Source organism: Pundamilia nyererei, unplaced genomic scaffold (genome assembly GCF_000239375.1).
Source record: "Pundamilia nyererei isolate P.nyererei 1_Seehausen unplaced genomic scaffold, PunNye1.0 scaffold00081, whole genome shotgun sequence".
Lineage (NCBI taxonomy): Eukaryota > Metazoa > Chordata > Actinopteri > Cichliformes > Cichlidae > Pundamilia > Pundamilia nyererei.
In genome coordinates this window covers 1979153-2002647 of record NW_005187482.1, presented here as the reverse complement: position 1 = coordinate 2002647, position 23495 = coordinate 1979153, and the positions used below count along the sequence as shown (strand labels likewise).

The 23495-nt window shown below is 40.1% G+C and overlaps 1 protein-coding gene across 4 annotated transcripts; it reads right to left on the bottom strand.

Moving 5' to 3' along the window:
- Positions 1-4440: 4440 nt before the first annotated feature.
- On the bottom strand, positions 4441-23014 carry LOC102209479 (choline transporter-like protein 2). 4 transcript variants are annotated; one of them, XM_013912134.1, is made up of 22 exons: positions 22845-23014; positions 15981-16029; positions 15827-15900; positions 15651-15735; positions 14514-14598; positions 13581-13694; positions 13420-13480; positions 12651-12771; positions 12425-12508; positions 12221-12333; positions 10542-10673; positions 10327-10426; positions 10033-10125; positions 9521-9605; positions 9124-9386; positions 8924-9018; positions 8728-8831; positions 8544-8617; positions 8376-8446; positions 7929-8017; positions 7744-7828; positions 4441-4979 (listed from the first exon to the last, which is right to left on the bottom strand). In XM_013912134.1, exons 1-22 carry the CDS (start codon positions 22870-22872, stop codon positions 4873-4875), a joined length of 2112 nt encoding a protein of 703 aa, XP_013767588.1. In that variant the 5' UTR covers positions 22873-23014; the 3' UTR covers positions 4441-4872. The 4 variants fall into 4 exon arrangements, with proteins under 4 accessions (XP_013767588.1, XP_005738126.1, XP_005738125.1 ...); XM_005738069.1 differs by lacking the exon at positions 22845-23014 and adding an exon at positions 18333-18749; XM_005738068.1 differs by lacking the exon at positions 4441-4979 and adding an exon at positions 5241-7282.
- Between the last annotated feature and the right edge of the window lie 481 nt (positions 23015-23495).

Here is a 23495-nt window from a genome sequence, read left to right as displayed (position 1 = left end):
TAAATAAATAACATAAAAAAAATTAGTCAAAAAAGAAGAAAATAGAATAATTGCTTTTTTAAACTTTTTAGACAGATCTAAAAGTATAAGTGCTAAACATTTGTTAGCTTACATTATTAGAGGCCACTACAGTGCTGCAATTCATTTGAGATATAACAATTTAGTATGAATACATTTTTTCTGTGTTGCAATTATCTCTTTCTGCTGTTAGAATAAATAAAAATGATGTGATGCAGTCAAGCTAACCCATTCTTGGAAAATAAAATCCTTTCTCAACTGGGTCTACCCACTTCCATGCAGACTGTTGGGGTGATGTCATACATGACTTGTCCTTACTAAGTGGTGATGCACAGGTCCAAATATATCCAGTTCAAGCTCATCGCTTCACAAAACAGCCCCCTGTAGACTTCTTCAGACCTATGCATATCTTCTTGCATGCTGAAGTATGTCTGGCAGACTGTATCACAATTTAAACTTGAGATTTCCTCTATTAGCTTCTGAAATGGAAGCTTTGTATTTACACTCATTCAGTGTCATTGGGTTAGGGTTCCTAACAACTGCATTTAGTAACAATTTGGATGTCTTACTAGGAACTAGTGAATTGTGGTGATGCTTGAGAAAGAGAACAACCAATGTTGCTGAGATTGGCAGCTGGGTTTCTCCTGGAAAAGCTTTGATCTGGAATACGGGGTACGGTACGGTCTTGATTAATGATTGGGCTAAAAGAGCAGCATTTGCTTCTCGACTCCAGATACCTGATTGATTTATGATATTGCGAAGCAGTAATGGATAAAGAAAAGCTGGCCAGTGGGTCCCTCAACCCATCATAAAGAAACACATTTACAGGTAGTTAATAGAAGACTCTGGATTTAGGAATTCAAAGACTTCAGAGGTTGACTTGCGCACAAAAGGTGCAGCAGCAGTACGGAATGCAGACAGACTGTTTCTTATCTGCATAGCACCTGAGACGAATACCTTTTGAATGTCACCCTAAGCATCACCTCATGACAGGAGCTGGAATGGACGTGTGTTGTTTATCAACAGCATGTTCACCATTTTGGATTTAGTCTCAATCTTTTATAGCCACAAATGGTGAACTTGTGCATTTAGAACAGCTATAACAGTGAAATACTGAGCTTACCTTTACAAAGGTGTTACTCTATAAGAGCTAACCGATTCAGTAAAGTGGTTCTTCACAGTTTCTATGCATTTATAACTTTACAATGGTAAATGACATACCCTGCAATATATTAGCTTGCATCCCACACACAAAACAAGGAAGTCGGCCCTCATTATCTTTACTCAGCCTTTTTTTAATAGGGGGGGGGAAAGCGCTTGAACTAGAAACGACTGAGGGATTACCAAAAAGCTGTGTTACATTGTTCAGGGTTAGAAGGCTCACACAGAGACGGTGAGTGCACACCAGTCAGTCTTAAGGACTCCACCACTCTTGTAAATGACTCTCGGGCTGTTCAGGTGTTCTCTGGAAGGAAAAAAACAAGCTTTGTTGACCACTTCAGGACCTCTGACGTGAAACCGCTATGAAAACAGCATCTTGTGGGATCAGAGGTCTTAATCATTGTTCACCCAGGTTCCCTGGAAGTATTCATAGAGCATGATGTATTATGCCGCAAGTCAGGTGGGTTACTGAATCAGCGCGCTGCATCTACGCAAACCACGAGGAGATCAAATCAGTCGGTCATGGGTAATGTAACATAAGCGAGGTCTTGGCCAAGAAATACCACAAACCTGCCCTCTGTGCCTGCTGACTCAGAAACAGAATGATGCACGGATTTGAAGGTAGCAGATGGTATTCCGGTTCTGCGTCGTAGCATGTGTCACGGGTGTTTATAGTGTCATGGCTTCATATCACTGAATTTTGCATCTCAATCCTCTTTGCATGTGGTCTCTCCGACCATGTATGATATGTCTTTCCTTGAATGACTCATCGTCCATGTGGAAACTCTAAATGGTAAATGGCCTGTATTTGTATAGCCGCTTTACTAGTCCCTAAGGACCCCAAAGCGCTTTACATATCCAGTCATCCACCCATCCACACACACATTCACACACAGGTGATGGCAAGCTACATTGTAGCCACAGCCACCCTGGGGCGCACTGACAGAGGCAAGGCTGCCGAACACTGGCGCCACCGGACCCTCTGACCACCACCAGTAGGCAACGGGTGAAGTGTCTTGCCAAAGGACACAACGACCGAGACTGTCCAAGCCGGGGCTCGAACCGGCAACCTTCCGATTAGAAGGCGAACTCCCAACTCTTATCAAACTCTAGCATGTAGCGCTGCAGTGGATGACAGGTTTGAAGGAAAGGTGTGACACTTGGAGTTCACTCAGTATTGGCATTATTCAAACATTTACTTAGTGTCACAGAGGAGCTGTACTGAAAATGGAGGGAAGCGACACTGAGGCAGTGGCTCAGACTCAACGTGACAAAGTGCATGCACCATAAACACAGCTTGAGAAGTCTTTGAATTCTTTAAAACAAGAAAGTACAATGCTTAAAAAAATACAGGTTCAAGTACAGCATCAAGTCAAAATGACCTCCAGTAGGACACTAGTGTGAATGTCTCTGACCGAACAATCAGAAATAGACTTAATGAGGGTGGCCTGAGGGCTTGATGTCCTGTAGTGTGCCCTGTGCTCACTGCCCGGCATTATGGAGTCCAACTGGCATTTGCCATAGAATACAAGAATTATTGAGGTCCACCAATAGCACCCTTTGTTTTTCATAGATGAGACCAAGTTCACCCTGAGCACACGTGACAGCCATGAAAGGGTTTGGAGAAGCCTTGGAGAACATTATGTGGCTTGTAAAATTGTTCAGCATGGCCGGTTTGGTGATAGGTCACTGACAGTGAATCATATCCATGGAGGGACACACAAACCTCTGCAGGGCAACGACACCCTGACTGCTATTAAATATTGGGATGAAATATCTGGACCCAGTGTCAGACCCTCAACTGGTCCAGTGGGTCCTGGATTCCTCGTGGTGTGTGACAATGCCAAGTCTCATGTGACAAAAGTATGCAGGCAGTTCGAAACTGACTCCATTGACTGGACCCCACAATCACCTGACCTAAATCCAACAGAAGAACTCTGCGACATCATGTTTCGGTTGCACGTCAAACTGTTTGGAAGCTCAGTGTTGCCCTGGTCCAGATCTGGGAGGAGCCCAAGCACGTGGGAACCATACACACTGCTGAGAACCATTCTTGAGTTTCAGTGAAATTTCAGCAAAAAGGACGAGCCTGCCATGTCATTTTGTTCCCTCCTTTATCTTTGAATTCAGCCCTCTATAATTTGATAACTGTCATTTTCATCAAACATTGTGGCATCCTATTCCTTCCTACAAATTTCCCCCCAAAATTATTAATATAGATACGCAACATGATTTTTCCCCATAACGAGCAGATGTGTTTTCAAAGTGTTCCTTTAATTTTTTTTAGCAGTGTATTCATTCAAAATCAAGGGCATCCTGTTACCTGTTCGAAAACACTCTGCATTAAAACATTTCCAGAAGTGTGTCTACTGGCAGCTCTCTGACTGAAGGTCCTGTCTCTGAACCGTAACGGAGTATTTTAAAAGTATTCAGCCATATTCCATTACTGCAGAGTTGTTGATATGACTCCTAGAAAGTTGATTTTTATCAAACCCTGACAGACTTTCCCGCATTAGTCATTAGACACTTACGTAAAGCCAGCATTTACACACTGCAGGTGATTTTACTGTGTCACGCTGAATGACCTGTAGTGAGGATATGCACACCCTCTCATGGTCAAACGTAGAACAGCAGCTAGGATTTTATGGATTTCTACAAACTGTAACTATGTTTTCTAAGTTTAAAGCTAAAAGGAAAGATGTGACATTTATATGTTAGTTTTGTAAAGATTTATTCAAAATCAATATATAGAATTTTTTTGAGGGGGGGGGGGATGGTCTCACTCTCAGTTCCAGCAGGGAACAGAAAGTGTGACCATTTAAGCTTAGAAAGGAAACTAACCTGAGCTTATCCCCAGTACCTGAAAGACACGAGTCACATCAGGTCTATCAGAATGACACCAATGCTGAAATACTGGGAGCACCTTAAAGCCTTCGGTATATGAATACATAAAGAGTCACATGGATTTTTATAGAAAACTATGCTTTATTTTAAAACAGTTCAGCTTCACAAAAATGACAAAAAAAATCCCCTCATCCGAACCAGCACATCTATCAAGATACAAGGTTTTTTTGCTTTTGGTTATATTTCCATATGGCTGCTGATGACAGGAACGCCACAGCACCAGATGCTTTAGGCAAAGTGGTATAAAAGCACTATGTATACCTGACTGCTGGGGTAATGGCTTTGGTGCCTACATGGTTAACTGTTAATTCAAATATGACACAAGTTATACATATTTATAGATATTTTTTTAAAAAAAAAATACAAGAATAAAAACCGATCATATTACAAAACTGTAGCAGATGACCCTTTATATGTACCTTCCCGTACTACTCAAATATTAACAGTAAAACATGACAAAAAAAAAAAAAAAACAAGAATTCTACATACCACTAACATGTTTGTTCATTTTTCTTTTTCAGTTGATAAACGTGCAGTCTCTACGTTTTTAACATCCACAAAACCTGCCAGACTTCATGATGCTTTCAGCAAGAAACAAGATGTGGGAATGTGGACATTTTTAGGTCTGTGTCCAAACTGAGGTTCAGAAGAGCTTATGAAGCATTTAGTAATAACCAAATTCAGCAGACACAGCTTCTAATCGATGACATGAACTTGTTATCCAACTTCAAACTCAACAAAACCCCAGCTGTCTTTAGCCCAAGATCTCACCCCGCTACACGGAGTGGTCTACTGAGCTGGGTCAGTCTTGTTCTTCTTTTTCAGGATTTTGAGGAGGTTCTCAGACATCATGTAGGGCCTCTCCGGGCTGCCGTCATTCCTCTCCAAATCCTCCACTGGAAAGAGGTCAAAGAAAAGGACATTAAACCATGCTTTCGCGGACTTGGCATAAGTTTAAATGAGCATCAAATTTTGCGATGTATATTGACAGGTAGGAAATCTGAATGAAAACCTTTCAGTTCTGCAAAAACAAACAAACAAACCCAAAAAAAAGCATCTGGTTTTTTTAATTAAACAGATATCACTGGTTAAATTGTGTTTATTAAACCAACTGCACTGCAAAACACACACAGTCATTAAAAAAAAGATATTTTAAAAGGCAAAGCTACGCTAATTTACAGTTTAAAAAAAACAAAACAAAATTGCATGACTAAAAGACTCACCAGCATTCATTAAACAGAGACAAATGTGTTATGGCTTACAGTGAACATAGATTAAAGTGCTTCACTGAGTGTATTAAAAAAAGATTCTGTTTGCATCAACTGTAAACACTAATGTGCAAAACATTAATAATGCTGTCAATTAGGCACATGATTGGCTTCAAGTTTCTATTAGCTAGTGGCAGTGCGAGCATGTTTTATGGAGGCAACGCCGAGTTAGAAATATGAAGTCACCTCATAGGGAGCCATTTACCCAGATGTTCACTGAAGTTTCACATTTTCAATAGCCATAAAACATCTGCCAGCTTTCAGCACGCTAAACAGGATGAAGCGAGTGTCAATAAATCTCTGAGTGTGAGGTGACATCACTCGTATCACAAAATTCATACAACAATTAAACACATACCAAACTCCTGCCTGCTGTAAAGCCCTTCTGTTTGCTGAAGTTGACCCTTCGCTAAGCCCCACCTCCATAGTGACGAATAATGTCTGTTGTGCTGATTTATTTGAATTATTTTAGAAACAATCACAAACTGTATATAAAACACGAGCATGGCCACTATGACATCACCTTTTGGTTTTTGGAACCCCAACTTTTGGCCCTTCCCATCGTATAATGTTTGTTTGTTTGTTTTTTTTAACAAGATATGAAGTGTGAGGGTGGATCTCTTCAAGTCTGTTAGAGTAACTTGGACCATAATTAGTCGTTTAATCATTTTTCTGTACTCATCATGATATCACACTAGCCACTGATGACATCATCAGTTTGAGGATTGCATTTACTGAGGTCATAAATATAGTAAGTAGTAGGCTTGTTTTCCCACAGACTTCCATATAACTTGAGTCGCTGCCCCCTACTTGCCGCTAGGATAAAAGCAGGTTTAAGACACAAATGCAACTCTATTAAACTACCCTATTACATAAGAAAGTAGTTTGTTTAAAAAACTCTGATTATAGCTTCTACAGGGTTTGGTTACCAGCTGTAACCAGAGTTTTCTTGTCCTACACTGTACTACAGTAGTGTGATTTTGTTTGTTTTTGTGTTTGTTTGTTCGATTTATTATTACCATTATTTCCTAGCAACAATCCATGCTTTAGGCTTACTTTTAGGCAGTCTACTTTACTTTTGGTTAAAATATTTGCCTAACAAGCAAAAGATCACCAGTTGGGGAGGAGACAAATTCCTAGCAGGGTTACATCAGGAAGGGCATCCAGTGTCAAAATCCACAAGATCAAATATGCAGATTGGATCGCTGTGGTGATGCCTTGCGAGTAAAAGAACCACTGAAAAAATGAAGCCACGTGCTTTACTCTTAAATGTGTTTTCTAAACATAACAAATAGTATTCGACAGTATTTGCTGTGAGTTTGTGAAATTCTACTGCAGACAATGTGGTATCCGCTGCTGTATAAAACGCTACTTAGTGTCGGATGTAACAGTTTTTAAAGACCACCAGAGGCAAACTAAACGAAGCCTTGATAATCCATTTAGGGAACGTTCAACGTCCTATTACCTCAGGAGGATGCTGAAATCACTCTCAACTGAATAACTTCCTTCATTCATTTTGAAACTTGCAGGGTTGCATCTGCACAAAGTGGACTAAAGCAAAATGCTGAATCCCTGCCATTTTAAGGCGTGGTGTTTTGTAGCTGTACTAGTATCTGAGAGAAGTTAAGGGAGCAGATGACAGAGTCCCAGCTCATACTTTGAAAGGGTTCAAAATAAAAAGACTTTCTGGATTTTGCTCTGCCTGTAATTAAGTGGAAAATCTGAGTTTTTCCCCCCACAAACTCCTCTCTAAGCCGTGTCCTCCTCCTGAGCCTCCTGTTTCAGCTGGGTGTCTTCATCGTGTTGCTGCTGCTGCTGAGCGGAGGGCTCAGATGGATCCTCCTCCTTGTTCTTCCACAGAATCTCACGAAGACTTGGCGACATGTAATAAGGCCTCGCAGCTGAGCCGTCATTGCGCTCCAGGTCTTCACCTTATCGTGTTTTTGATTATTTTGTGTTAATGGGTGAATGTGAAAAAAATTTATGTATACACCAGGGTGTTAGAGGGCAAGTGGGAAGGGAAATAAGAGGGGGCGAATTAGGAAGTGAGAAATAGGAAAGGAGACACAAAAAGAGAAAGAAAGTCAAATGGCAAGCAAGCAAAAGCACCCAAAGTATCACTTCATCACCAAGCAGCAACATTTTTCAGGCTAACAGGAGAAGGCTGTTATTTTGAAATGTAGCACACCGTATTTCATGCAATTTAAAATTAGTGACAGCCCAACACCAGAAGCAAAGTGAGAAAAGTTTTCATTTCGCTCATTCCTAACATTACGCCCTTCCTCCACAGTTTTTTTTCTTCCCCCTTTCACGTAAGAACCTGTTTGGACGTTTGCGTGGATAATTTGAATTACATACAGATGTCACAACTGACTGAGAATGTGTCACTTACAGAAACACAGGAACAGAGTGTCCACGCACATGGAGTACACGCTGAAGAATGCATGGGCGATGAGGTATGAGCAAACCACCATAGTCTGATAGAGATGACAACAACCACACAAACATTATCCTTCAACAAAACAATTAAAGACAAGAAAAGAAAAAAAAAAAAATTAGAAATTCAGTCCTGCTTACCAGGATGGGTACCCAGTAGTAGTTCAGGGTTGGAGCTGTATTCTGAAAGGCTTTCACTCTCCCAGAGAAGAAGAAGAAGGAAAAGACCCCTGTGGAGAGAAACCCCAAAAAATATATAAATACAATTCCCATGTACACTACACAGTCTGAGCTGATGATTACAATTTCTATTAGCTATAAATAATGTTGTACATTATAAATCAGTGGAAGTGATCCAGTCCTATTTAAAGCTCCAATTAAACCCTACTTTCAAAAAATAAACAAATCCTAAAACACCACAACCAGTAAGTCTGCAGGATTTCATCTGCTATGCAGACATTTCTGGACTGTGAGTTGAATCGGTCATCCAGCGATGGGACGACACAATCTTTCCAGGAAATGCTGGTTTAGTCTGATATGGTCAACATGAAGGAGAAAAAAAAATACATAAACAAAAAGCAGACTCACCCAGAAGCCCAACAATGAGCAGTTTGCCCAAAAATAAAATGAAATCTGTCACTTTATCCAGCACAGCCACCCTGCAGGGATTTAAAAACAGGCATTTACTCCAGTCAGCTTTATACGATTAAACAATTAACACAATGCTTTCTGATGAGGTGATGATTTTACACTCACCTGATCACATTCCTCATGAGGAGGAAGAAGGCGTCTCTGGCAGAGGTGCAAAAGTTTTTCCCATAGATCGCCGACTAGAGGCCAAATGCAGTCATTACATCAAGATAACATTTAACATTATAAGTACCAAGCTTTTAATCACGCCAGCTCAGAGACTTGAATAAATAATAACTGAAACACGTACCATAATATACGCATTTCTGTTCAGGAACTTGACAAACTTCTCCAGACACCAGAAACAGCACTTCAGACAGCACAACAGGAACTTTGCAAACTTATTTTGGGCTCCTGTGAATGAGAGCAATCAACCTTTAACAGATGTTAGACTTAAATAGGTCACTTTTATGGAGTCATTTATGACTCCATAAAATGTAGCAAACCTTTTAGCTTGTGGTCCAGATACTCCAGCAAAACCCTGATGATCTGGATGATGGAGAGGATAAGGGAGCCAAATGCCAGAGTCCCTGTGTGATACCTAAAACAATTAAAGAATGAAAACAGGAAGTATGTTTCAGGACCCGGCAAAGCAAATGTCAGAGGACCGTTTTACTAAAAGTCTTCACCCAACACAGATACAAACCTGAGAGATCTCCCAAAAGAAGAAAACACTGGGAAAGCAGGAATGTCATCTGGCTTTTTGGCAGCCCAGTAGTAAGAAGCAAACGCCCCGGCTAGGGTCATCTGTCCCAGTCCCAAGACAAAATTGGCACACCAAAAGAAGAGGAAGACGTTGTAGAACTGCAGGGCAATTAGGTATTTGTGGTAAGGGGTCTCTCCACCGTAGAAAGCAAAAAGGCACTTCGAGTCAGCACACTGGGCTTTCATGGGACTCGTCGAGTAGTTCTGAACAAAGACACGGTTAATTTAGTGACGCCGCAAATGTATTTCTCAAATCCAAAACGTTAAGTCCAAGCGGCATGCATGGAAGTGAAATGAGATGAAAATTTAACACACAAATAAAGAGGAGAAAAACTTACAGCTGGGTCACACGTTTGTCTCGAGTAGTCACAATTTGTCTCATTGAAGATTTTGTAGATCGGTTGATTGGACGTGGACAAGAAACTGATCAGTTCTGTTAAGGCTTATCATCATTAACTGATAACAAAACTGACAATTATGAGTGTATAATAATACTACTAATAATAAAGAATAATATGCATGTTCCTCTGTTTTGATTGGGTTTATTTGTTCATGAATGCAGTGAACTTTAATCACGCAGCTGCAGAGTATGCATGATCAAACTTCAACCTTAGCTTTTAATGTGAATTTACCAGCCCTGTTCATCATCCCTGCACAGACTCTGTCTAAGGTATCTTTAACTCAACTGTTCATTCAGTTCATTTATAGACACATTAATTTTTTAAGTCAGTTTAAAAGTTTAAATTCTTCAAGAACATTAAAAAAAACAAAACAGTTCAAAGTTGTATTTTTCATTTCCTCATCAACCCTAAATAACAACACTACCACGAACAATAGCTTGAAAGGATACACAGCAGTTACTCCCCAGTAGGCAATGACCACAGCCAGGAGGAGGAATGTAAACAGTGGGTAGAAAAGGGAACACAACATATGTCCAATTGCTCTGAAAACAGGATCACAGCATCAGTCGTAAAAGCAAATGCAAACATCTACCTTCACAGTTATGTATCAGGTTCTTTATCTGCACCCTTAATGCAGCGCTTAAATCCATTACTGTGAGTCACTCTAAAATAAACAATATAACGTCTAAGTTTTATTGATCTGTTTCTCTTCTACTTGCTACAGCTCTAAAATGAAGGCTGACCTGCTGGCTTCTTTAATAAGAGCAATGGCAATGAGGATCCTCTTCCAAAGGAAGATGAGCAGCAAAATGATGATGACCTCCACAATGGCTAGAATAATAACTATAAGGAGATAAGAGGAAGAAAAAGAGAAAAATCACGTGAGTGTCTCAAGTTTTAATCAACATATGTTGAGTGTGGATGATAATCCATGGAGATTTTGAGGATGTATACTGACTGAAGGCCAGCCAGGTCTGTCTAATTTGCAGGTAGACTGTGAAATCTGTCTGGAAGCCCAGATCCTTGATAGTCACATTAGCGCCGGCCTCTCCTTTCAGGGCTGCATACTCCATGTAGCAATGGAAGATACCTAATCAGCAACAGGAAGCACACAGAAAAGCAAATAAATTTTTTGGGAAAGTAGGTGGAAAAAGGGGCCTTATTTCCTTTTGGGTTTGCTTCCAAACAGACGAGGAGATCTCTTTCGTTTCAAGAGTCAGATCAACTGTGAATCGGTTACAATGATAACTTTGACATCTACCTCAGCAGACTTCTCTCTCTGCCCCCTGCTGACCCTGAAAAAACTGTATTCTTTTCAGTCAATAAAAAAAAAGCCAATTAAGGCACAGAAATGTTGGATAAGTAAAATCAAAGGTCAAGTAGGATACTAGATCATTCTTAAGAACATTCTTACTATATTTGCCGCAGATCATTTTACAGTGATGTTTATCTTCACATTAGCCTAGCCTATTTTCATCAATCTTTCCATCTTGTGGCCACAATTTTCTTTTATCCCTGGTAGCACACTTTCCTTGTATCCCATTGGAAACAGCAGCACACCTCTCTTTCAAATGAGTATTAATTTCTGTTTTTTTGGTTTTTGTGGGTTTTTTTCCCCACATGCCGTTGTGGATGAGCTGATGGAGAGGAGACAACATCAGCACTTTCAGATTAATCTATCTGAGAAATTACTTGGTTCAACAAGTCTGCAAAGTTTAACTAGTTGTTTTGCTAACACTCCACATTCATTTTTCAATTCCACTCCTTTAGAACAGATTTGTTTTCAGTTGACGGTCTTATGGTCGTCTGTTAAAGCCATAAAAATACTAACTTGCATTGCTTTTTCTTTGACTGTAAAATCAGTCTGTCAGTGATTCTTCAGTAGTACACTGGAGAGTAGCAAGGTAGCAGAGATTGAGGGTTATGTGGATGGTAGGAGTTAAAAAGAAAAGCTTAAAGCAGTTAAAATAAAAGTTAATTACTTTTTGAGACACTGAAACTGAACTCTGCGCTAAGCTTGCCAAGTGTGAACAGCACTGTTTAGAGATACTTTGAAGTAATCTGTGAAATGATCAATGACTTGGTAATGATGGAGAAAATCCTTTTCCCACAATAATGAATGTGTGTTTTTTTAATATACGCTTGGTAAGCACATGCAAAATTCAGCATTGCCAGCTGTTTGTTTTTGCATGACACATGTCTTTCCCCCAAAGGTGTCTCATACTCTCATTCCTTTTAGTGTGAAAGGATCAGGATAGGATATGACAGGAAGTGACGGTGTGTTTTTCTTCACACTCAATTAAACAAATGGCACATTTTTATTCAAATAGAAAATCTAACATCACAGCTGTGGGTCACTTCACTCAAACTTTGCATCTTCCTTTCATGCAAATTCCTTCAGTTTGCATTTTTTCCACACTGACTACAGTTTTCTGACAACAAGGACTTTCACAATTTATCCCCAGTCAAAAGTTACCAACCCTGCATTAATATTCCTGCTGTGCTGAATTCATGCTCACGGTTATACTGACACTCATGATTTACTTACTGACCAGCTAGTCTGGACCTGCTTTCTGGGTAGGACCAGATTACTAAGCCATTATGAACCACAATGATATTTTCCACCTTGTCCCTTACCATAGCCTATCACCGCTACCAACATGGCAATCATGACCCAGACCATGATCCCTGCCAGGAAGCGGAGGAGGATGAGGAAGACGAGGCTGATGATCATGGCTATAACCAATCCCCTGCAAAGAGGAGGTACGGTCAATTTAAGGAAAATCTCTTTGCAATACAAACAGAGCTGACAAGGATGAAAAAGGAGAGTTTATTACTTACAAGAGGATCCAGTACCAGCAATGTGTGAAATCCTCAAAGATTTTCATCACCACCTGACGAGCTTCCATTACCACAGTGGCATTCCTGTGGAGAGAGCCCCGTGTGTTTATCTGCTTCAGGAATTTCTCATCACACTTTATTTGTAGTGGCCGGCTGACACAGATCAAGAGAGAGTAATGTAGTTGAAAACTCGCTGTGTCGCAAAATTCTACTGATGTATACTCACTGTACACCAGCAACAAGGTCTTGGGCGTTTCTAATTTCATTTCCATCATTAAATGTGGAGCTGTTTCCCACAGTTATCACCCCTCCTTTCATGCCCAAAGCTGGGAAGCACCTGCGGGTGACTGAAAGAAAAGTAGAGAAACGTGTCATTGTCAAAAATACAAAAACAAACAAATGAAATGTGTTTCCCTACATGTGTAAAGAATAATACAGTTTTCTGTGTGTTACGTCCCCACATAAAAGCTAGGCGATGAGGGTGGGGGGCCAGTAACAGTTTGATCCAGGTGAAATGAAAAGAACGCCAGGCAGAGGTACTCCCACAGCCTCACAGGATGTAACAATGTGTAGTGAGATGTTTTCATAGTGGGGCTTCTTTGGCTTCTTTTTGTAAATTAATTATTTTTACTATTTTACTATTTTCAGCTAATAGTAAATAATTTGTACTAGATATTTGTTAAACTACAGTACTAAAATATTTTATAATTCTTCAGCCAGGAAGGAGTGCAGAAAGATAAAGAAGTTCAAGTACAGTGCAGATAAGCAGCACAAATGATGTGATTGAATCAGATCCAATTTATGTTGTCCAGTTGTTAAAAATGGGGTAAGATGGGTTTGTTTGTGTGTATAAATCTGACGGTCTCTCTGCTTGCCTTTTTGTAAAGGTCAAAGGTCATGAATCATGCAATGATACTATCATTGCATGAATATTCCACTCCCCTAAAATTCCTTTGAAAAAGAATCATTTACACATATTTAGAGATTCTACTTACAGGGTTTGCTGGGAAGCAGCATTGCAGGACAGAGACGTTGCTTAAGGATTTCTGCAACACCCTAAAAACACAGTATATCCAAAACACAAGTGAAGGTCTGTAGAAAGCATTCGAATATATCGATACCCGAGATAGTACAGAAGACTTCAAGTACAACTCACCATTGTGTTGGTCACTCCTTCTTCGCAGAAGTTTTTATAGTAAGCAAAGTCACTATTGACAGCGTATGCTTTGATTAATGTCATGAACTTATCAGGGCACTTCTCCACACACATCTAAAGATGAACATGGACAGCAGGACAGTCAGGCCACATTCCCATCACAAAAGCAGTCAAAGAAATAATGTAATAATAATCCTTCTTCCGCTTGTTCTTAGCCGTCTCTTCTACAGAAGTGAGGCTTTTCCTCCCATCCGTTCCTGTACAGGGTTCTAGTTATCGTTGTTCGGGGGTGCACTGGTGAGAGTCTTTTCTTTGAAAGCTTTCATTTCGTACTACTGGCAGGCTTGTTTTCTACTGTGTGGCTCTTTGAATTTCTTTATGACACTTCTCACTCTAACCTGTGATACCTGGAACTGCTGTGATCTTTGTATATCCACCTCCTGTTTTGTTAGCGTCAATAATTCTTTAAGCTTAAACTGATTTCTTTTGTTTTTGACAATAAAATGTTCCAAAAGAACAGTTCAAACCCAGGTTGGAGTTTTTAAATTGTGCGTAAATTGGAAAATAACCCTCAGTTTTCAGTTGATGTTGTTAAGCATTGAGGATTACAAAGCACAGTAGTGGTTTGTACTATGGCTCAATAAAAAGGTCAGTTTTTCCAGGCCTAAAAACACTGACCCTGTTCATTTTGTTTTCTGAAATAATTCTGTTATTTTGGCCAATCACAAATGTATTTTTTCTAAAGAAAACTTGCTGATAGGGGGCTGGGAGAGTAACTTTTATCCTCATCTGTAAACAAAAGCAAAAAGCCAACTCTGCCCCAACTCTACACTCATAATTTTAAGCCTTCACGACAAAGCACATAGTGTATATTGTGTTTTTCTTTTTGTTTAAATAAATATTATAAAGATTCATCAACAGAGGAGTTGGCACCTGTGTGGTTGGGCACTGGAACTCCAGCAGCACCATGGGACTGGCACACTTCATGATGTTGAAGTAGAACAAAAAGGGCTTCTTCCTGTTGGGAACAAGACCAAAGAAAGTGCACAGAAATGTACACAAATTTCTAATTAACTATTTTTGTCCAGGGACAACACAATGCTGTCACAACAGTGTTTATTCAGCGGTCCTGCCTTTCAATTGGCTAACATGTGCTAGGTACTTTCCAGTTTACTTTTACACATTCCAAAAATACATGGTGTGGCTATTGAAACAACCCAAAAAAAGTATACAAATAATAATAATAATAATAATAACACTAATAACACAAATGAATAATAGTACCAGGTAAGGAAATTCCCAAAAATTTATTCTTTTCAGCTGGGACTGCAGAAGTCACCTGGATGAGGGACGAAACGTTTCTCCCACTGAAAACGCTACGTCCAGATGAACAGAATCTACTTTTTGGGAACCAACTTAATGTAAACATGCCAGGAAAACCTTTGAGTTAACTTGTTAGTCATAATTGATTGTATTAATGTTGCCTAATTAAGTTAGCTAGCTAAGCTTTCAAACCAGTTGTATATCTTTTTAGATGGTGGTACACAAAAAAGCCTGAGGAATCGAAAGAACCACCCAAAACTTTTGAGCCACCCTTCATTTCTGCTTCCAAGGAGCCAGACTCTCTGGCCACTTAACACTAGGCTATGAACCATCAAGGCATAAAAAAGGCACCTAACTCAAGGAATGAACATGAAAGAAACAGACAAAAATAAATTAATATATGTATCTTTAGGGACAACACACCGAACACCAACAAGCTTGTTTTGAGTTGTACAAACTCTGTCTTTTGTCTTATATACATCCATGTATGTTAACACATTTCAATAAACCGTTTCAACTGTTTCAATTTCAATAAACTGTCTATCGATCTCCGGCTCCCTTCTCCCATCACTCGTGAACAAGACCCCGAGATACTTAAACTCCTCCACTTGGGGCAGGAACTCGTCCCCGGCCCGTAGTGGGCACTCCACCCTTTTCAAACTTTCAAAATACCCTAAAGATCACACTCAAATTAAGAAAAATCGTGCAGCAGAGACCATTTTATCTATACTTCGGAAAGCAACTCACTCGAGTGGAGTGCCAGCCTGCCCACAGAACTGTCCTCGGCTGTCTGTGGGGTAGATCACCTTTCTTGGGTCACCCTGGGACCAGGCTGGGTTAGAAAAGAAGAAAAAAACAGAGATATAAAGGTTATGAAACTTGCTTTCAGTTTGGATATTTGTGCTTCTGTGTTGTCTCCTTACCGAGTATTCCTACTGCAATGTAACCAAGTATGGCAATAATGAACAGAATGCAGCAAACAATGTCTGTGCAGCCCCTACAGTGGAGAGAGTTCAAATGGTTAATGGAGTCCTCTGTAGTCATCTGCACAGTGTAACAGCCACATCTCTGTCTCACCTGTTCTGGATTGGGCCCCTGAAGCTCGGGTCATGCTTCCTGGGCTCACCTGCATGAAAGGAGAGAAATGCATTGATCAATCAATGAGCTCTTAGCATTGTGGCAACTGAAAGCATGGCTCGCTGAGAGGTTTAACCCTTTAAAACCTGAACCATGAAATAACTGCCAAAAATCTTGAATTTTGACTTGAATAATGGAGTGGTTTTTTTTTACCTTTAGACAAAATATAAGAATATATCAAATTTTAATCTGCATACATGAGTTTTAATTTGTAACACACTTGCTACATAAGCCATATTTTTGCAATTTAGTCATTAAAAATGTCATGTAATTTACATCATTTTTGAGGGTAAAAAAAAGTCACGCTGATGATATAGATGTCACACAAAAAAAAAAACCCTCACAAAACACATGTATCAAATACGATATGCTGGGGTTTAAAGGGTTAAGTAAACATCTTTATAATAGCTGCTCATTAATTTATGTTAAAACCAGAGCTGGATCAAGGCCATGGAGCAGTGCAACAGAGTCTTCCTCCCATTTTTCTCACAGATGACTTCCCCTGAAGGCCAGACACGCCCAGAAACTCATCAAATTCCTCCCTGCTGACTAACCGGGAGCTCATATAAAACTCATAATACAGCAGGAGCAAACATCCCATGTGTAAAGCCACCAGCGGAGCTAGTATTGTTGTTTTAATATTTAATTAATATGTCAAAACAAAGCTATCATGCTCATCAGTAGACAAACACATCTTCCCAGTTCACAAAATGAGCAAACTTTTTTCTTTTGTCTAAATATGGTTAGATTGCAACATGCTGTCTCTTATAATAAGGACTATGTTTTCTGTTCTTTCAGCTGAAGTTGCAGGTTCAAGCAAACACTTGAGCTTGCTGCAGGTTATCTGACAGTAGTGTGTCTGCTATCTAAGCAAATTTCACGTTCCAGTTCCAGTCCAAATTCTCTAATGGTTAATCCACAAACTCTTTAATCCAAATTATACTTTTAATGCTAAATTGTCACAAGAAGCACCCCAAACCTGATGCCTGATGTAAACAAGCAAGGAGCAGACCTGACAGTGAGGGTTGGTGCTTCAGTGAGGATATCCTGGCAAATCCTCCTATCTTACACTTAAAATAAGAAAGATTTACAAAAGCTCAATTGAAAGTGTTTGCAGCAGCCTGGGCTCTTTTCCCAGACACTTCTATAGAACTGGAAATGTCTTTTGCAACCAGTTTTAATGTAGCAGCACGCTAGCTTCACATTTCATACCCATCGTTTATACCGTCTATGGTTTTTGGTGTAGCGGCTCAGCTTTTGTGCTTTAACACATCCTTTCAGCCAGCTCTCTTTCTTGTCTTACACTCACAAACAAAAGGCAGTTGGTCTTTCACAGCCAGGCATATCACCTTTCTATGAGATTACAAAGAACTATCTGCGAAACAGTGCTGAAGGAGGCAACTTCAACACTCTCACCTCCCATTGGTTTGTTGCTGACCTGATCAGTGGGTCCATAGCTTTGCTTTGACTAAAGAGTTTAAAAAAAAAAAAAAGGTCAGCATTTCAGTGCAGTGAATAATCAGCGGTATAAAAACAACGTTTGCCGAAGGAGGGCAGTTTGGCTCATGCTTAACGAAAACTTCAATGCTATTAGCTTGCGTTGGGAGGGACTGTTTCCTGTTGCCATTACTGTGACAATTATGCCACAAAAATACATCTCCACCAGCTTCAGACCTACATCATAACAGTGCCCAGACATACACTATTAATAATGTGTAGCATATGGAGTCTTGAAGTATAGACAAACACAACAGCTGTGGTGACTCTGACGTATGTGACTTATGAATGTGATCAGTGGGGTTATGTTGCAACAAGCAGTTACAGCCTTTTGAAGAAGTCACCACTTCCTGTTATAGTGAGCATAGATGTTGTATTTCGTATGTGTTCTGGTATCTAACTTTAACATATTTCAAACAAGTTTAGTTTTTAACTTTGTTCTGTTCTTCAGTATAAATACACAGATTGAGTCCAAGAAAGAGATCTGCACCTCTGGTGGTTATCTATATTCAACCTTGTAACAATAGTGCAGGAGAAAACACTGATAAGAGACTTGCGTGGCCTCACACACCTGTATCCGTGTGCACACACATCCACTGCCGGCAGTGGCACACAAACATTCACAAACACACCCCTAGTCTCAAGGCTGCCGCTGCACTTTCAGGTGTGAGCACTATACAAGAAAGGTAAACAGCCAATCTAAAGATTACCCAGTGATCACCAGCGTGTCTTAGACTCATTTTTTTTTGAAAGAGTGCCTAGTTGAGGCAAAAGTAAAGATAAACAAGTCAGTACCGTTCTTTCCATAATATTCTCCACCCTCAGGCATGTTGAAATTCCTTCCTGGGCAAAAAAATGTTTCTCCTTCTTTTCACAGCTTCTTTATCTGGTTCACTTCATCCACCTTTCCTATCTGCTGCCACAAATGACTGAGTAAGGGGAGAACCAAGTAGTTTGGTCGGAAACCAGTTCAACCCGTTCCTGAATAGCCGCACAACAACCAATGCCCCACCCAACCTATTTCACATTCCCATCCCCAAACACCTCTTTGTTTATCCCGAAAAAAAAAGCAGCCTCTTTCCGACCTGTGCTCCCGCTTGATCTCCCCTTACAGTACCTCCCCAGCACTTCCAAACATGATTTCTGTCGGCCTCTTGTTTCCGCGTAAAGTTGCAGGCAACTTTAACTCATCTACAGAGAGGCTGGAAGTAAAAGAAGGTGTGGGTGTGTGAAAGAGTAGGAGGAGACTAAAGTTCATTTGTGTATGTGATCAGGAACATGTGTTTGCAGTAAACAGAGGAGGAGTTCTCCATCTGGGGGTGGTTTGCCTAAATGCTCTCGCTAATTGAATTCAGGTGTTTGGGATATTTATGGCTGTAAAATGGTCACCTGCCGCGACGTGACAGCTCACAAGCTTAAACACATCAGTACTGAGTAAAAACTAAAATAGTATATGTTTCCTTCCCACGGATCTACTGCACTGGGGAAACCCAATAAATCTTACAAGCTAGTGATTTTTTTTGTTCCCTGCCTGTATGATTTTGTTCTCCGCTTCTGTTTGTTCCGACAGCCGAAAGCAATCAGAGCGTGTTAAACGAACTCATCATTTTAACAAAGAGTCCACAGACAGACTAAATGCCACGAATGCTTTCCACGGACACTCAGAGAAACCAGAAAAAAGGGGAGCTGTAATGAAAGTTTCCATCTAGTTTTTTCTTTTTTTTGGCTAATGTTACTGCACAAGAGAATTACCACTGCGAGCCTTTGGTTTCCTGTACTTCTCTAAACAGCAAAAACGCGTTGCAATAACTGGCACGGCGACACCGATCCAGCTCTTTTCCTTGGAAACTGATTTGAGGTATTAGAATCAAGTGTGGTGGAACTGGTCGAACAGTCATGTGTAACTCATTAGAAATGACCTCCATCTGCAGACAGCTGCTACAACACGTGGGGCGGTGCAGTGAGGGAAGAAGCACATTTTTTATTTGAAGTTTTAATCTGATAAATACTCTCCAGTGTGCTGCAAGACACACTAGCATTTACTGGAAGCATAAAAAAAAGTATAACATTTCCCACATGTAGAAGCGCTGTAACTTACTAATGAAAGGCCATGTTGGTTTTCAATGTTGTTGGTTTACAGTCCAATCTGCATTATTGTTGTGACTGAAGCTAAAGCTCATGTCCTCCATTGTTTCTTCTCAGCAGTATTTTTTTATTCAGGTGCAGCATTTACTCTTTAGTGTGTCCCAACATTCCTGAGCTTCCCTGTTTTATTTTCTTGATACCTTCCCACACATCCTGGAGTTACATGAAAGCTTCTCAGAGTGTTTTCTAAGGACATTCTGACCCTTTGCAGCACAAAACACACAAGTGGAGCTATATTTTTGTTTATCAGCTGACTGATATACTTGCTATTCATTTAGGACATTTCCTAAAATAAGATTTTACACTTTTATTCTTTAGAAACAATTCAGTGCTTTCAATTTTATTTATTATAGCACCAAATTAAAACAACACTTCACCTTAAGGTGCTTTATATTGTAAGGTAACGACCCTGCAATAATGTAGCGAAAACCAGGCAACCCCCTATGAGAATGCACTTAGTAACAGTGGGAAGGAAAAACTCCCTTTTAATGGGTAAAAACCTACAGCAGACATATGCTGATCTCAATATTGGAAACACTGCCCATCTTTGTTGTTGTTTGGGGTTGCCACTTTCTCCCCACGTAGGTTCTCTTTGGGTACTCTCTCTGGTTAGATTCATTGGTAAATCTAAACTCCTTTTAGGTGTGAGTGCATATGGTTGTCTGTCTCTCTCTGTGTTAGCCCAGCGACAGACTGTCCAGGGTGTACCCTAGATCTTCCTCTATGGTGGCTAGGAAAGGCTCCAGCTGGCATAAAGTAAAAATAGATGAAATGTTAACAATAGCTTGTCTTGCTCTCAAGCTGCATAACGTTACCAAGGGCTGCCGCTGGTTGCACTAGCTTAAAATCCTGAAGCTAAAGGTCACAGCCCTTCCTGTCTGTGTCCCACATGTCTGTCAGTACAGAAAGAGGGTGTGGATTATTTCAGTCCAAGTTCAGATCTATTTCCGGTATTACAGAAAAAGCAACACAATGAATACACGCAAAAATGCAAGCAAGCTGTTGGATCCTTTGGGAAATGGTTGCAAAGATTTGGACTCCACTTTTGCAAGAGGAGGGTTTCTTTTGAAAATTGAAGTATTTTCAGACAGCAGCTAATCTTTAAACTCATCAAAAATGAGCACTTGCACAACAACTTTAACTATCAACTGCTATTCTCTGCTGTCAGATGCAAGGAAGAGATTTCTGCTACAGATATGATGCAAAGTGAAACTCACACATTTAATTTCAACTTAGGCTTGTAACACCTATCTAGAAAATCATCATTATAAATACCACCAGCTGATGACAGTAAGTCTCTATGAAGCTGTTTAAAACTTTGTTTATATGACATGAACACTCAGGCACAAATTGGAACAATGTCCTGAGATGATAATAACAGGAACTGTGAGTGAGATAAGGACGTGATCTACAAACACAGACACTGCCAGGGAGAATAAATACAAGACCATAGCTCAGTTTTTACCCAGTAACTCACTCTTGGTGCCTCACACTCTCGCAGTTCAAAGCAGCTGACAAAACCACAAACCTGTTAGCAGAGTCACATAACCCAGATTGGTCTGCAAGGGTATGATCAGGCACCGTTCAGTGCAAACAGAAGGCTGCAATAATAGATGTATTTTTATTTTGTTTTTTTGTCAAAGCAGCACACAAAGTAAAATGAAAAGAAAGTGAATGGATGAAATGTTTCCAAACAAAATCTGAATGTAGTTTCAGCATAGTCTAACATGACATGACAAAGAGATCAGGGGGGCATGGAAATCAGGTTTCAAACTACACTACTAAATATGGCTTGTAATTATGCCTAACTTGCACCAGGGCGAGGCTGCATGGTTGTTTCAGGTCCTGTCATTGAGGTTTCTTCATATATTACAGCCTGAAATTACTCCAACGCATAAAACTGGTGGAGATCCTATAGTGTGTTCTGACATTTTCTGCCACATGGAACATTAAAGTTATTGTTCTTTTCTTCTTCTTTTTTTAGTTGTTTCTTTTAGCTGGTATAAAGATTCACTGAAAGATATTAAAGAATTCGAGAGGCTGTAGGCATTCTTACTCACTTTCGCAACTAATTACACTGAGCAAACTCACATTGTACAAAGAGGCACACACACATACACAATATTCATTGCAATCTGTGGAAGGTAAATTGAATCAATTAGCCATCATGTGGCAAGCAAAGTGGGAAAGGGTGTGTCCAGGGAAGAGCAGGAGGAACTGAAAGCAGAAGTATCTGGCCTCGCTTTTCATTCCTCCCTATGATCATGTTGATGATAACAGTATAAACTGCAAGCTGCATGTGAAGAGACTGGAAGTTTGTACAAAAGGCACATGTTCTTGATCCAAAAACAGACTTTATGGGGAAAAAAACACTTCGCTGTTTGTTTGTTGTTTTTTGTTAGCTTAAATCACTCTTCGTTTCATAGATAACCATTTCCCCTGTACTTCACTGAGCAGAAACCTGTACTACAATTACTATTATGTGCAAGAATAAAAATACATTTTCAACAAGTATTTTGGGATAAGTGGGGGCATAATTACACCCACATTACCTGATTACGAACTACAACAGCCAAAACAGAGAAGCAACTGATACTGTAGTTGGAGTCTGCGTTTGAAATGAAACTAAAGATAGCCTTCCCAAAGCAGACTGAATGCACTCGGTGGACAAAATGAGACCCTCTTCACTTGTTTGAGGAATTTTCTAATACGCTGTGCTCTATATGCACGCTGGGTTAGCTGAGCTGCCTGCCATAGCAGTCTGAGGAATGTGGCAGCAACTGGACAAGCACAACACAAACTGGGGCATTGTGCACCCTGACAATATATAGCAGCATACTTCAGGCATCCTGTGTTTTCACAACACACACGCAGAACAGGGCTCCCGTAACCGAAAACGTTGACTCAGAAGTAAAAGCTAGCTTACATTGCGTTAGTTTGACACAATACACGGGTTCGACACTTCGCCAGAGAAAGTGCTAACTTGAAAAATTAAAAGTCGAGAATGAGGAAAGGTACTTTACTAAGCAAAGCTGCTGGGACCATTGTGAGACCTACTTTCGCCGCTCCAAAAACGCAATAAAACTTGGTTTTACATTAACTGCCGATAAGGACTTTGGACAAATGAAGTGAGCGTCTCCGTTTCAGGCTTTAAATATTTACCGTATTTTGATTTCTCTTCCAGTTCCATGATTATGGAATGTTTCTTCTGGACCAGAGATGCTCACGTACGACCACTAAAGCGCATTTCCAGCCCTGACAGACGTCCGTGTGCTGCGCTTCCCTCAACTTGCTCGCTTTGTATAAGTCCGCTCCAAAATCTTGACCGTTCTGCCAACGTTTAAAGGGGGATTCCTCAGAGGAGAGCGCTGACCAATGAAAATCAGGGATGCCATGATGGACAGGATATTCAACCAATCAGATGCCCAAGGCGGGAGTTCATGTTCCCGGAGACTGGGTTAATTTCTGGTACCGTTAGTGATACAGGGTTTGTTCAGTCTATAACAATGCAGCAAATGCGGTTCATCTCAATATTTAACGAGGGCTTGATGATTTGTTCGGATATTATTACCAATTCACAGTGAAAAAAATCATATTCATTGGACCAGAATGCAGCAAAGCAATGACATAGCATAACATTCATTGGCCGATGAAATCCAAGACAACATTAATTATAAAAGCAATTTATTCATTCATAATTCAACTTACAGTCTTAACATTACCTATTCAGACTCTGCACTGTGTATGAGTCACGACAGCTCCCCTTGATCCAGAGAATGCAGGAAGATCTATGACACAAATTAATTTACTTCA

What these genes read in the sequence shown, in the direction of transcription:
- LOC102209479 (XM_005738067.1), bottom strand. Translation starts at nt 18,366, where the DNA reads ATGCCTGAGGGTGGAGAATATTATGGAAAGAACG. An exon ending in CAGGCTGGCACTCCACTCGA is followed by an intron (nt 14,599 to 15,650) that starts GTGAGTTGCTTT and finishes TGTTCCCAACAG; the next exon opens with GAAGAAGCCCTTTTTGTTCT. An exon ending in TGCTGGTACTGGATCCTCTT is followed by an intron (nt 12,334 to 12,424) that starts GTAAGTAATAAA and finishes TCCTCTTTGCAG; the next exon opens with GGGATTGGTTATAGCCATGA.